The 13,071-nt window shown below is 35.7% G+C and overlaps 1 protein-coding gene across 1 annotated transcript; it reads left to right on the top strand.

The window, feature by feature from the left end:
• The first annotated feature begins 9,185 nt into the window (after nucleotides 1–9,185).
• LOC120284144 (calreticulin-like) lies at nucleotides 9,186–12,504 on the top strand. The gene is made up of 4 exons (XM_039290940.1): nucleotides 9,186–9,416; nucleotides 11,328–11,406; nucleotides 12,103–12,210; nucleotides 12,323–12,504. The coding sequence occupies exons 1-4, from the start codon at nucleotides 9,186–9,188 to the stop codon at nucleotides 12,502–12,504; spliced, it is 600 nt and encodes a 199-aa protein (XP_039146874.1).
• The last annotated feature ends 567 nt before the right edge of the window (nucleotides 12,505–13,071 follow it).

The raw sequence follows: 13,071 nt of genomic DNA, 5'->3' as shown, positions 1-13,071 counted from the left end.
ATGTGTAAATGTTTACATATTCTTAATAATGTATATTTACGCTATTGATCATATTTACCATGATAAATGATATGTGCCCAAAAATAACAGTGCTTTTCCCGCTTCCAAAGTGCTCTACTCCAAAATACGAGACGCTCGTTGCTGCTTTGGAGAAAAAAAATCTGGGCTTGCCAAAATATCAACCAGAATTAAACAATACAAGCTGGGTTTGAATATATGCAACACAAATGGTTGTATTAATTTGGTTCATCTCTTCATCAAATTATGTTTTAGCTTTGAAATAAGCAACACAAGACAAAATTAAACAACACATATATCCTGGTTCATCTCTTCATCAAATATAAGCAACACAAAACCTAAACATAAACAGCAAGACAAATGTTACAACAATAACACAAACATAAACACAAAAATCTTTACTTATAACACAAACATGAACACAAAGTTTCAGTTTTTCCTCCACCAACATGAACACAAACACGAACACAAAAATTAAATCTTACGCTATATAAGCAACTTGCATCACAATACCGTTCCCTGAATTTTTTTTTTTTTTGCTCTGCACCCTACAAAAATGTGTAAGATCATTAACTTCAACACAAAAATAAAAAAATGGATAATATATCATAATTTCATATCGCCAACAATCTTAAGCACTAAGTATTGAATACAAAAATAAATACATATGTCTTGCAACTCACCTTAATCAGAGATCATTGCATTGGCTTGTAAAACCTAGAGAAGAACTATAACGCATATCTAGATTGATCGATATAAAATTTGAATTCACCTAAGAAAAGAGATTATAGTCCAACAAATCATTAAAAAAATTAAATGATTGAAATACGTAATTTGGACATTAATGACAATTACAAGAGAATTACCATGCTCTCTTGTGTGCAATGATCATCTTGTGTAAATTTTTGAGATACTGCATCTCCCTTTGTTTGTGCCTTCTACAACTAATAACATGGATGTTATACACACAGAAAATAGTGCATCTAAAAAAAATCTAAAGAAAAAATGAATATGATACTACATAAAACTACCTTTTTCTTGTTTGTGATTATTATTTCTTCAACTTTTGACTTCTTCCTTTTTAATGGTGGACGACTCTTACTCCGCACCTTCAAAGGAGTCAGAAATTTTTGGTGTGGCACATTAATCGCCTCCAACAATATAAGTGTAAACTTTTCCTTGCAAGTTGTGTTGTCCATCAACTTCTCAATTGCCTCATCCACATATTTCATCAAGAAGATGTATTTGTCATTTGACTCTACTTCAAGTTTTGCAGCTTTAGTAAAATGAGAGCACAATATATTATACCGCAGTTTCTCCTCACTGGTTTGTGGGTCATCATAGCAGTTTAGTATATATGTATGCATGCATTTGAAATCCTTCCTCCATTGTAGTAAAATATACCTAGAAGGAATGCCTTTCACATTATTCTCAATAAGCACCTAGCAAATGTGCCTACAAATAATCCCCTTGAACTTGAACTACCGACAAGAGCATTTAATGTCAAATTCTTCATCGTTAGTGTAAACATTATATACCACTTGCTTTCTAAATGCACCTTCTTTCCCTTTGACAATGTCGGACACCTAAATTGAGCAGACTGCCCCATGTAAACCAGTGAGAGTAAGATTACAATGTATCATTCCTCGCATCTCATCTTGAAACAATTTAAAAATTTCATTTGTGTATGCTTCTTGTAGTTGCTTTTGAAAATAGCAATCAGTGATCAATGGAAAACACGAGTTAAATGAAGCAAAATCAGCTTTGTTCTCCTTCTCAATCTTGTTTTTCAAGGTATCATCATATTGCTCAACAAATTGCTTCAGTGAAGTCGTCAGACTAACATAACCATCAAAAAATGCATTTACATTTTCACTTTATTGAGTTGTAGACATTCCAGCCCAAAATATGCCTTTAACATATACATGAGCCCAATGATCATGAATTTTGAATAGAGAATTCAGCCATTAATTTTTCTTAATGTTATAGTCCGCCATCATCTTCAAGTATGTGTCTTTAAACTCTTGAATATCCAATGCTTCATACGTGATGCGTTTCAAAATCTTTTTGATTGCTTTGTATTCATTTAAACCTCCAAGCTTCTCGGGAACCTTCTTCATGATATGCAAAAGCAAAGGTGGTGATGGGAATTTGGAAAAACCAATCTAACTGCACCCTGATAGCCATACATTGGTCTATAATAATTACTTTAGGAGCCTTGCCTGACATATACTCCAGCCAAATTTTAAAGAGCCAAACATATGTTTCTGTATCTTCCTTCTAAGCCCAGATATAGGTCATTTTCTAGGCGATTCTTCTTCATTCTTCTTAGGGTGTGGCTGTCATGGTCTTCCCCTTCACATTTCTGGGGCTTGAGTGAAGCTATTGTGCAAGAGACCAAGTGGATAGCCCCTCCTTAGTTTTGTGTTGATTTGTAAAACTATAAGGGGCTAACCATTCTCCGGTGCCCCGGATCTATGAACTTGGTTGTATATGTGTTATGTTGATTTACTTGCATTTAATGTCTACGGAGTTCTAGTGTATTCTTGTGTTATATCATGTGTTTGCATAACTTGATGTGTTAGATTTGCATAGTTGCTTAGGAAAACTTGGTGTGTGGATTGCCATAGTTGTGGTCTCCTTGTGTGATCGCAAAACTTGATGTGTATGAAACCCACAGTTACCTTAGCAAAACATGGTGTATTTGAGAACCATAGATACAATATTACTCTTCAGCACACACATTAAATCTTAGGATGTACCTGGTAGGCATTAGAAACAAGTCCATACACATTTCTCCAGGGGATTAGTCTGGGGCATTGCTCTATCTTTCCGTTTCTCACCTAGTTCAGTTCCAGCCCTTACATGTCATCCTTCCCTCTTTTAGGTTACTTAGTTATCATCTTTACCCTGAATTTGTGATCCAGTTAGACATTAGAAGATCAACTAGTACTAAGAGTCCAGTCCCTGTGGTTCGATAACCCTACCCCTCATGGGGTACCACTGTATTACTTATGTGCGACTCATACACTTGTGGAGAACACGTCACAGGGCACATCTATAACAAATTGGTGCTTTCATTCTCACATTCCTCCCATGGCTGATAACACTAGAATGAAGAATCTTTAGGCAAAGATTGAGATGCTATTCATGATGATTAATAGTGAAGAGCAGTGGTTCCAATCTATTGAACATTCTCTCTCTACTCTACCTCTGATTTAGTAATCGATTGCGAGGATCACTCATATCATTGAAACCAATCAGAAATATCATGGCGTTGTTGACCATACGAGTACCTCCTCTGTACTTCTAGAGCATTCCTCACTTGTCAAAAATCAAGCTATTGACCTTATTCTGTGTGATCAATCAAGATCGATTTTTCAAGATTTGCTGGTGTTGATACTCTTCAGTGGATTTTTTAGGATGAGCAATTCTTAAAATACTATTTAGTTCCGGATGCCCATCATCTTAAAATAGCTGCTCTTCACTTCGATGGTCCAGTTGTTCCTTGGTTTCAATTGTTGTAGAAGTCTACCAAGTTGACATCTTGAACTTCCTTAACTAAAGCCTTGGAAACTTTATGGTCCTTCTGTTTTTGATTGCCCATAATATGTTTTATTTTAGGTAACACAAGATGGGTTGGTTGCTGACTATCATGCCCTACTTACAACTATGGCTAATCGAGTAGATGGCATCCCAGATATTGTTTTGTTAAATTGTTTCATTGGAGGCCTCACAAAAGAACTCCAAGCGGAATTAATTCCTTAGCATCATGTTGGTATGGAACAAGCTGTCTCTTTGGCAAAAATATTTGAGGAAAAACTCTAGCTCGGCAAGAGAGGCTCATTTCCAAAGAATGTTTATTAACAGGATATTCAATTTAAACCATTACTACCTCAAGTTCCTATCATCACAGTGGGCTCTTCGATCATGGGTACTTCTTAAACTATGGCATCTGGTTTTGGTACAACATCTTTTTGTTACAGTAACCCATCTGCCGAATCAAATTTAATGAGATGCAAATCCGGAAGGCTAAAGGATTGTGTTTCAATTATGACCAAAAATTTACTTCTCAGCATATCTGCCCCAATAAACATCTTCTTATTTTGCAATGGGACCATAACAGTGATGAGACGATTGAAGATGATTTCATAATTGGTAATTAATTCCTGCTAATTCATCTCAAGGACTCATGAAGTCTCTCAATGCCATGCACACTATCACTACGGCTGGTACTTTACGTTTAGCAAGAACTATTCAAGGGCATCCCACAACAATCCTAATTGATTGAGGAAGTGATGATACTGTTTTACAACCACAGGTGGTTGATTTTCTTAAGCTACCAATCTTACCATCCCTACCAACTAAGGTTTTGGTGGGCAATGGCCACACTTTACAGATTGAAGGATTTATTCCAAACCTCAATCTCATTGTTTAAGGGTCTTTCTTCCAGTTGCCGGCTTATGTTCTAGCTATAGCTAGGGTAGATTTAATTGTAGGAGTTTCTTGGCTTCGGAAAATGGGTCCTCACATGATTGATTATGAGCAACAACAACTTCGATTTTATTATGATGACAAGTTTATTACTTGGAAAGGAATGCAACAACTCCCTCCAACTAATGTCATTTGCACTCAACTATATTGTTCTTGTTCTACTAATGCCATTTCTGAGTGTTATACACGCCAAATTTTGCCTACCATGACAACTTTGCTTGGATGTGCTTCTTCAACAATACTTGATGACATATTCAGTAATCTTCCTGCAAATACATCACCCGATATATCTCACATTTTGCAGAAATATAAGGTTGTTTTTTCTATTCCAACTAGCTTACCTCCGTTGAGGCCATGCAATCACCATATTCTTTTGCAACCGAATAACTCACTAGTCAAGGTGATGCTATATCGTTATCCACATAGCCAAAAAGCAGAGATTGAACTGATGTTTAAATAAATGTTGGACGACAAGTTGATAGAACATTCTACTAGTCCATTCTCTTCTCCAGTTATATTGGTGAAGAAAAAGGATGTCTCTTGGCGATTTTGCACGGATTATTAGGCCTTGAACAGTATTATAGTCAAAGATGCATTCCCAATACCAACTGTTGATGAATTACTGGACGAGCTCCATGGTGCCGTATATTTTTCCAAACTGGATTTACGTTTTGGTTATCACTAGATTCTATTTCATTTAGAAGACCAGTACAAGATGGCATTTCGAACGCATCAAGGCCATTATCATTGGCTTGTCATGCCGTTTGGGCTCAGCAATGTTCCCATGACATTTCAGTCTAATGCATCAAGTATTTCACCATGCTCTTCAAAAATTTATGCTTGTTTTTTTTTATGATATCTTGGTTTACAGTGGTACCTGGTCTACTCATTTACAACACTTGGAACAAGTCCTTATGACACTGTGAGACAACCAGCTTTATGCAAAGCTTTCTAAGTGTAGTTTTTGCCAACAACAAATCAAATACCTTGGCCATGTGATTTCCAAGCTTGGCGTGACCATGGATATTATAAAGGTTTCCGTTATTGTTGACTGACCTATACCTACTTCTGTCAAGTAGCTTCGAGCTTTTCTAGGCCTCAGTGGTTATTACCGCCATTTTATTTAGAAATATGCATCTTTAGCAAGACCACTCACGGATTTGCTGAAGAAGAACGGATTTGTTTGAAATGCTGATAGGCAAATCGCCTTTGATATTCTCAAACAAGCTGTTACTACAGCTCCGGTCTTGGCATTACCGGATTTTTTATTGCCTTTTGTGTTGAAGACAAATGCTTCCGATTAAGCAATAAGTGCCGTGCTAAGTCAATGCCATTATCTGATCGCATACTTCTCCAAAAAAAATGTCTCTTCAAATACAACAATAATCAACCTACATTCACGAGTTATTTGCTCTCATAGAGGTTATTCAGAAATTCTGGCATTATTTACTCGGACATCATTTCATCATGCATAATGATCAACAAGCTTTGGACCATCTTTGTCAACAACCAATTCAAACCCCCAAGCAGCATTGTTGGTTATTTAAGCTTCTAGGTTTTGATTTCAACATCGAGTATAAACCTGGAAAAGACAACCAAGTTACAGACGCATTATCCTGATGTTTTGCACTTACATTTGTTCAACCTGATAAATCTTTTATAGAGGAACTTCAGTTATTACAAGCTTTTGATGACACATATGAACCCATTCTTATTGCCCTTGCCAACAACAAACTAGGTCATGATCATTTTACCCTCCGACAGGGTTTGTTATGGTGGAAATAATACTTAGTGATCCCAAATGATGCTGGTCTAAAGCTTCATCTCTTGCAAACTTATCATAATTCTCAATTGGGAGCATGTAGGATCTTTACGGATGTATATACGCTTGGCTAGCTAGTTTTATTGGTGAGGTATGCGCCAGGATGTCCAGGCTCATGTCTAATAATGCCTGATATGCCAGTAAGCGAAACATCTCACAACGGCAGCTATCAGTCTATTGTAACCTCTTCCAATTCCCACATAAGTTTGGGAGGATATCAGTATGGACTTTACTTGCGGTCTTTCTCTCTCCAAGGGTTATGTAGTGATATTTGTGGTCATTGATTATCTGTCAAAGTATGGACATTTTGTGCCATTGAAATCTAATTTTTCTAACACTTCAGTTACCGAGGTTTTCATCAAGGTTGTGTTTAAATTTAATGGGCTTCGAAGTCCATTGTCTGTAACTGAGATCGAGAATTCACTAGTTGGTTTTGGCAACATCTTTTTACAAAAATGGGTACTACAATACAAATGTCCTCTGCCTATCATCCGCAAATAGATGGGAAAACTGAAGCTTTAAACAAATGTGTGGAGATATACTTGAGGTGTTTCTCCACTGCAACATCTACCTCTTGGGTTGATCTTCTACCATGGGCAGAGTACTGGTACAATACAACTTACCAAATGAGTGCGGGATTGATGCCTTTTTGCACAGTTTATGGTAGAGACCCACCCCACTTAATTCCTTATGAAACAGCTATCATTGATCCACCGTTGGTTTCCCAATGGTTGATGGACAGGGATAAACTTTTATCTCAATTGAAAGCAAATTTATTAAAAGCCTAGGTTCACATGAAAAGGCTTGCTGACAATAAGCAAACTGAGGTGGAATTTCAGTAAGGTGAATGAGTTTTCGTTAAACTCCAGCCTTATCACCAATAGTCCTTTTCATTGTGCTGAAATCATATACCGGGAATAAAATATTTCAGTCAATATCTAATACTTCAATGCATTGGGTCGGTTGCTTATAAACTAGATCTTTTGGCATATGCTAAAATCCACCCTATCTTTCATGTTTTGTTATTGAATAAATTCCATGGAGATCATACCACCATGTGAAATCCTTTACCAACCACTACGTCCAACCAAGGGCCATTGATTGTTCCTCTTTTATTATTGGAGTAGTGTAAGGTGATTCAGAAGGAACATGTCATTATGCAGGTTCTAATGCAATGGTAGGGCTTAGATCCCTCGAACACAACTTGGGAGGATGTCAAACAATTATAGCTCCAATATCCAGCCTTGGACCATGAGGACAAGGTCATTCTTAGTGGAGGAAGTGATGTTGTGTGGCCAGTTCATGTACTAAATAAGGAGTAAAGTCAAAGGGGTCTTGGAGGTAAAATGGCTCAATCAGGTAAGCAGCTAGTTAAAGACATGTGTCGATGTGGGAATCTCGAGAGGATGTTAAGCCCTAAGTTCTGTGGTTACAACCTATTAGGGAAATGACAAATATCAAAACAGGGGAAAGTGAGAAGAGGGGTATGGTCTCAATTGATGTTGCTTGGCCCTAGATTTTCATGTGAATGAGAATAGGGAAGTTTGATGTTCTAGTTCACTGGTTCTTCTGTTAATCTCCAAGGCTTGGTATCTCTAAAGGTTACTGGTTTCCTCGGCATTTGTCTTAACTAGTCTTCAAAGTATTCTTGATCTTTTAATTACTGTTGAATGGCTATAGTTATTAGTTAAGGCTTGTGATAGTTATGATCTTTTGATGTTCATTTTGGTTGCCTTACATTTTTGTTGTGTGGATTGATGACTATTGCTACTTTTTTGACTATTTTTGCTTAATTCCTGTTGTAAGTATTTCATCAGACCTGGCGTTTCACGAAGGATCTATAACATTTCACTCCACCATCATGGAATGTGGCATTCTCAACTAATAGTTGTGTAACATAGTTGGACATCCTTCCAATACTCATGGCCATGCCATCTAAGTCCATTGACACCTTCACTGAATCTTGAGTGACCACCCTAAGTCATTGCCCAGACTAGAGGGTATTCCAGTGCTTATGTCACAACCTCAAGGGTATTCGATCACCAATTGATCTTCAATGACCAACGAAGCATTATGAGAGTTAATAACCTCAACCAGATGAAAACTGGACTCATACACCAGTATATATCTTATCGTTGCCCAGCAGGATGAGTGAACTCTAGTACTCTTCACTGAGGCTTTACCCTTGTTCTCTTAGGGGATATTATGTATAAATCGGGGATTTGCAACATGAGAGCTAATCTCCTCCACTATGTCTCGAGTTAGCAAGTATTTGTTTAGCTCTCACCAGAATGCCGGCTTGGAGCCGCTGGAGTTAGTAAGAAGAATAGTAAATTTTTGCATCCCAATACTACACTCTATCTCAAAGGGGAAAAGTGGCCCGGTTGTCAAGACAAACTAACATCCAAAGAAGCTACTGTGTTGCTTTATAGGCTCTCAAAACTACACTTAGTCCTACCACCAGTTTCATGACTTTGACCAACACTAGCCAACACTAGTAATGTAAAGGGAGGTTCCATACTATCAACCAAATGACAGACCAGCCTCTGATCCCATCAAATCCACGTCGACAGTCCAAGGTGTTATAGAGATAGTTCAAGGTCCATGATGTAAGGATATTTTGAGCTTCCCCAAACCGGTTGTTTACTAAGCCTCTTTAGCACTAGTAAGCGAAATGACATAGGAGCCCCTTCTGAATGGCATTACCACCCCCACCTTTGGTTGGTTGAGATTTTTTGGCAAGATCTCTTGCAAATAATATTGGTCAACTTAATTGGACGTGATTGTACGTAGTGCCACCTTTGACAGCTCCTTACTCCGCTTGTTCATCTTCGGATACAAAGGAAGCAATATGACAGCCCTCCTTTCTACACAGTTTGAGCATAAATGTTGCCCCGATGAGCTGGAGATGCATGGGTTATCTCTCTTCACTCCTTACTTGTACCTGTCTTCTTTCGGTGTTGATGAAGTCTTTCTCCTCAGAGCACAGTGGGAAATTTATTGTGACATGGTCATAACATTCACATTGTCTATATCTGAGGAGATGCCTACACTCAGGGATCTTATGGGTGGAGTGAAGATAGTGCCAACAAACTAGCAAATTTCTTGGTGGGTAAAGGCGCTTAGACCATTTTAAACCCAAAACTCTATATTTGGTTCTTCATTACTCAAAAATACAGCTTCTACAATGAAAGCTTCTCCAACCACCATCTCTATTTTTAACTCTAAAATAGAATATTCTAAGAATATACTTCTCACTTTACAATTTATATATTCATACTATCAACAAATTTAATCATCTTTAAATCTTTTTCACTTTTAACCTTTGAATTTAATATTTTACTATTTATATGATAATCTATGTTAGGATTATTTTCTATGTTTTTATTTTATCGTTCATGTAATTTTCGTTAATTTTAATAAATTTATATTTTGCAAATTATTTTCTTTAATTTTTTATTTATTATTAATTAAAAATATAAATTTAAATTATAAGTTATTAATTTAATTAAAATATAAAATTTTAAATATAAATTTTAAAAAATAAAAAATAACATTTAAAAAAATAGAATTAAAAAATAGAAATCAAAACAAAAAATCAAAATAGGAAATAAAAAAAATAAAAATAACGCTGCTATAATGGCACGCAATATCCTGCGTACCACTGTAGCAAAAATTGGATTTGGCGCAGGGTATTGTGCCTGGTTGGAGGGCCCCTATGCCAAATCTAAAGTTTTTCTTCAAAAGTGGCGCTCCATTGGAGATGCCCTCAGAGCAGAAAAGGCGGCCCAAAACTTAGGCCGTCTTCTGATTACGATGACTCTTTTTTATCTAAACAATTTAACTTTTTTTTAATAATGAAAAAAAACAATTGCTTCAGATTTTGTGGTTTTTGTCTTTTCAGTGAAGGCGTTTTTTATATAAATTTGGTGATTTGACAATGAGTTGCTTGTTGCTATTTATATTACCTAATTGCATATGGACTCTTGTTAAGGATTTCATCTATTCAATCTTACCTATCTTGAAAAGATTGGTCAAACAAAGCCTAAGGTTGGTTTGTTTGACCAATCACATAAATTAAACAAATAAATAGCAATTGAAATTATAATGATTACCATCGTCAAAGCATTCACATCTTCAACCAGTACGAGCTTTAATTTTATTCTTTTATATGTATATCTGGCATTCGAAAATTCAACTTTTGTTCATACATAAAATGCTCTAGAGTAAAATATATATGTAGTTTTATGTAAGATCCATTGTTCGTGCTAATTTTTGGCACTACATATTATTTTAACTTTATTATTAACAAAAAATTTCCATATTTAGACCATAAAATTAATTTTAAAAAAATAACAAAACCAAGCCGAATAAAAGAAAATTCCAAACTAATGATGCCAAAGTAATTTCTTTTCATCGATAAATTCTATGATGGCCAAATAGTGTATTAGTGGGTGTGTTTGTATATATATATATATATATATATATATATGCGCAAAAGAAATGGATGATTTGACATAGCTTTTGCTTTTATTCTCACCCATATGTATATATACTTACTTTTAAAGTTATCGCCCAAATATCTTCTCCTTTCAGGTTTCTTTTTAACGTGCCATTTTTCCAATCTGCCATTGGTTCATGTCCTTACCACTTCCTCATTTCCCTTTCCTTCTCTCTCACTTCCTCCTTTCCCTCTCCTTCTTCCTCTCATCTTCTCCACCACCCCTCTCGCTAAAACCCTAACCCTAAATCCCCAGGTCACCGATCTTAACATCATTTCTGACCTTATTTCCATCCTCTCTCTAATGCTACCCTAAACCCTAACATTTTTTCGAAGGAAACCTCATGATATCTTGTTCTCGAGCTCTAGAGTTCGGCAATAAAAGACTACTACTTCATCTACAAGGACATCAAGGGAGCTAGCATAACATTCTTATGAGGAGCATTTTGATGGTAAGACTTCAGGGTTTGATGAGCATTTTGATGAGCTAAGGTCTTCTCTATCAACTTCTTGGTCATTTACTTCTTCTTTGCAACCTCTAGTGAGGTCTTCTTTGAGGAGCATTTTGATGGTAAGACTTCAGGGTTTGATGAGTGCTTGGACTTGACGGGTTCTCTTTAAATAGATGGGAAAATGTAGTTTTTGATGGTTTTCTTATCAAAGAGGAATACCAAAGGAACAATCTTTTCAAGGTTCTTTGTTACTAATTTTTCTTTTTTCTTGTTTTTTTGATCATTTGTTGTATGATTATCTACGTATTTTAGTTATTTTGCCATTTTAAAAGTTCTAATTGATTTCCTTTCTTAGAATTTTTCATGATATTCGTGTACTAATATTCAAAGAATGGTGTAGTTCAGGTTTGTTTATAACCTTTACTATCAAGAGAAAGAGATTTTGGAAGTTGTTCTTATAAATGATTGGCATTGGAAACAAATTCAATTTCTTTTGGAAAAGAATAGGAATACTAACTGTTTTCATCCTTCTATCATCTGATCTTGCCCATATTTTGCATTATCATTAAAAAATCACTTTTTTTTGGGTGATAGTGTATTCATATTATTGGCTTTCCTATTTGTTTATTAGTTGTTTGTGTTCGAGATAGATTACAAGTTTTTAGTTATAACTAAAGGCTTAGTATCAATTTCATGTCTTTGTATTTTTCTTTATTTTTTGAATTTTTTTCTTCTGAAAACATATGCATCTTAGAAGTTTGGAGATGTTGCATTGATGCTTTACTTTCTCTTTTGGTCAATTAAGTGCTTCTTAGACGAATGGGAGGATCAGTGGGTAGTATTTAATTGGAGGAAGCAAGACTATATGGCCGGGGAATGGAATCATACTTCCAGCAAATGGAGTGGAGATTACGAGAACAAAGGTACATTTGTCTAATCATTTTTAATTATCTCCTACATCATTGAAATAGTGACTTTTGACCTTCTACTTGAACTAACACGTTCTCGATGTTTTGATTATGATTTCAATTCTAGGTATCCAAATTACCATGGATTATCAATTCTATACCATTTTGGCAGAGTTGCCAGAGTTTAGTAATAAGGAAAAGACATTAGTTTTCCAGATCTCAACTAAGCATGAGCAAAAAATTAATTGTGGTGGTGGCTATATGAAGTTTATCAGTGAGGAAATTAATCAGAAGAAGTTTGACAGTTAACCCCCTACAGGTAATATCAAATTCAAATAAGTTAGTAAAAATATTTTGATGTGATCAAAGCTAAAGTGGAAGAGTCAGAATGGCAATGAATCAAAGTCTAAATTTTCTTAGTTTCTGCCCTTAATCATATTGCAATTATTGGGGTTGGTTTTTTTTCCAATTGAATTCCTGTTTGCAGGTAGGTCCCCACTTTTAAATAAATATAAACCATTCCATGTGTTTCTATAGTTGTTGGACATGTGAGTAAAAAAAACTTTTTCTAAAAGATTTGATGTGCTGATGCCAGCCTCACCAGCATCATTATCAAAACCCTTGGATTTATTAATTATTTCATTGATCAATTCCCTTAATGATGGATGTTTAATTGTTTTATTTATTTTTAATGGGACCTGCTTGAATGGAAGCATGAGCCACAATTGTGGACTCTATACGAAATCGTATATAATTTGTTGCAAAGTAGGTGCAAAGCAATCTTGACTTTCACATTGTGTAACACAGATTTTCAGTGATTTGTTTTTGACATTTTACAGTATTATATACGAAACAAAATAAAAATGATCCTTCATT

This window comes from Dioscorea cayenensis, chromosome 19 (assembly GCF_009730915.1).
Source record: "Dioscorea cayenensis subsp. rotundata cultivar TDr96_F1 chromosome 19, TDr96_F1_v2_PseudoChromosome.rev07_lg8_w22 25.fasta, whole genome shotgun sequence".
In the NCBI taxonomy this organism is placed as follows: domain Eukaryota; kingdom Viridiplantae; phylum Streptophyta; class Magnoliopsida; order Dioscoreales; family Dioscoreaceae; genus Dioscorea; species Dioscorea cayenensis.
This window is presented reverse-complemented; position numbering and strand designations above follow the sequence as displayed.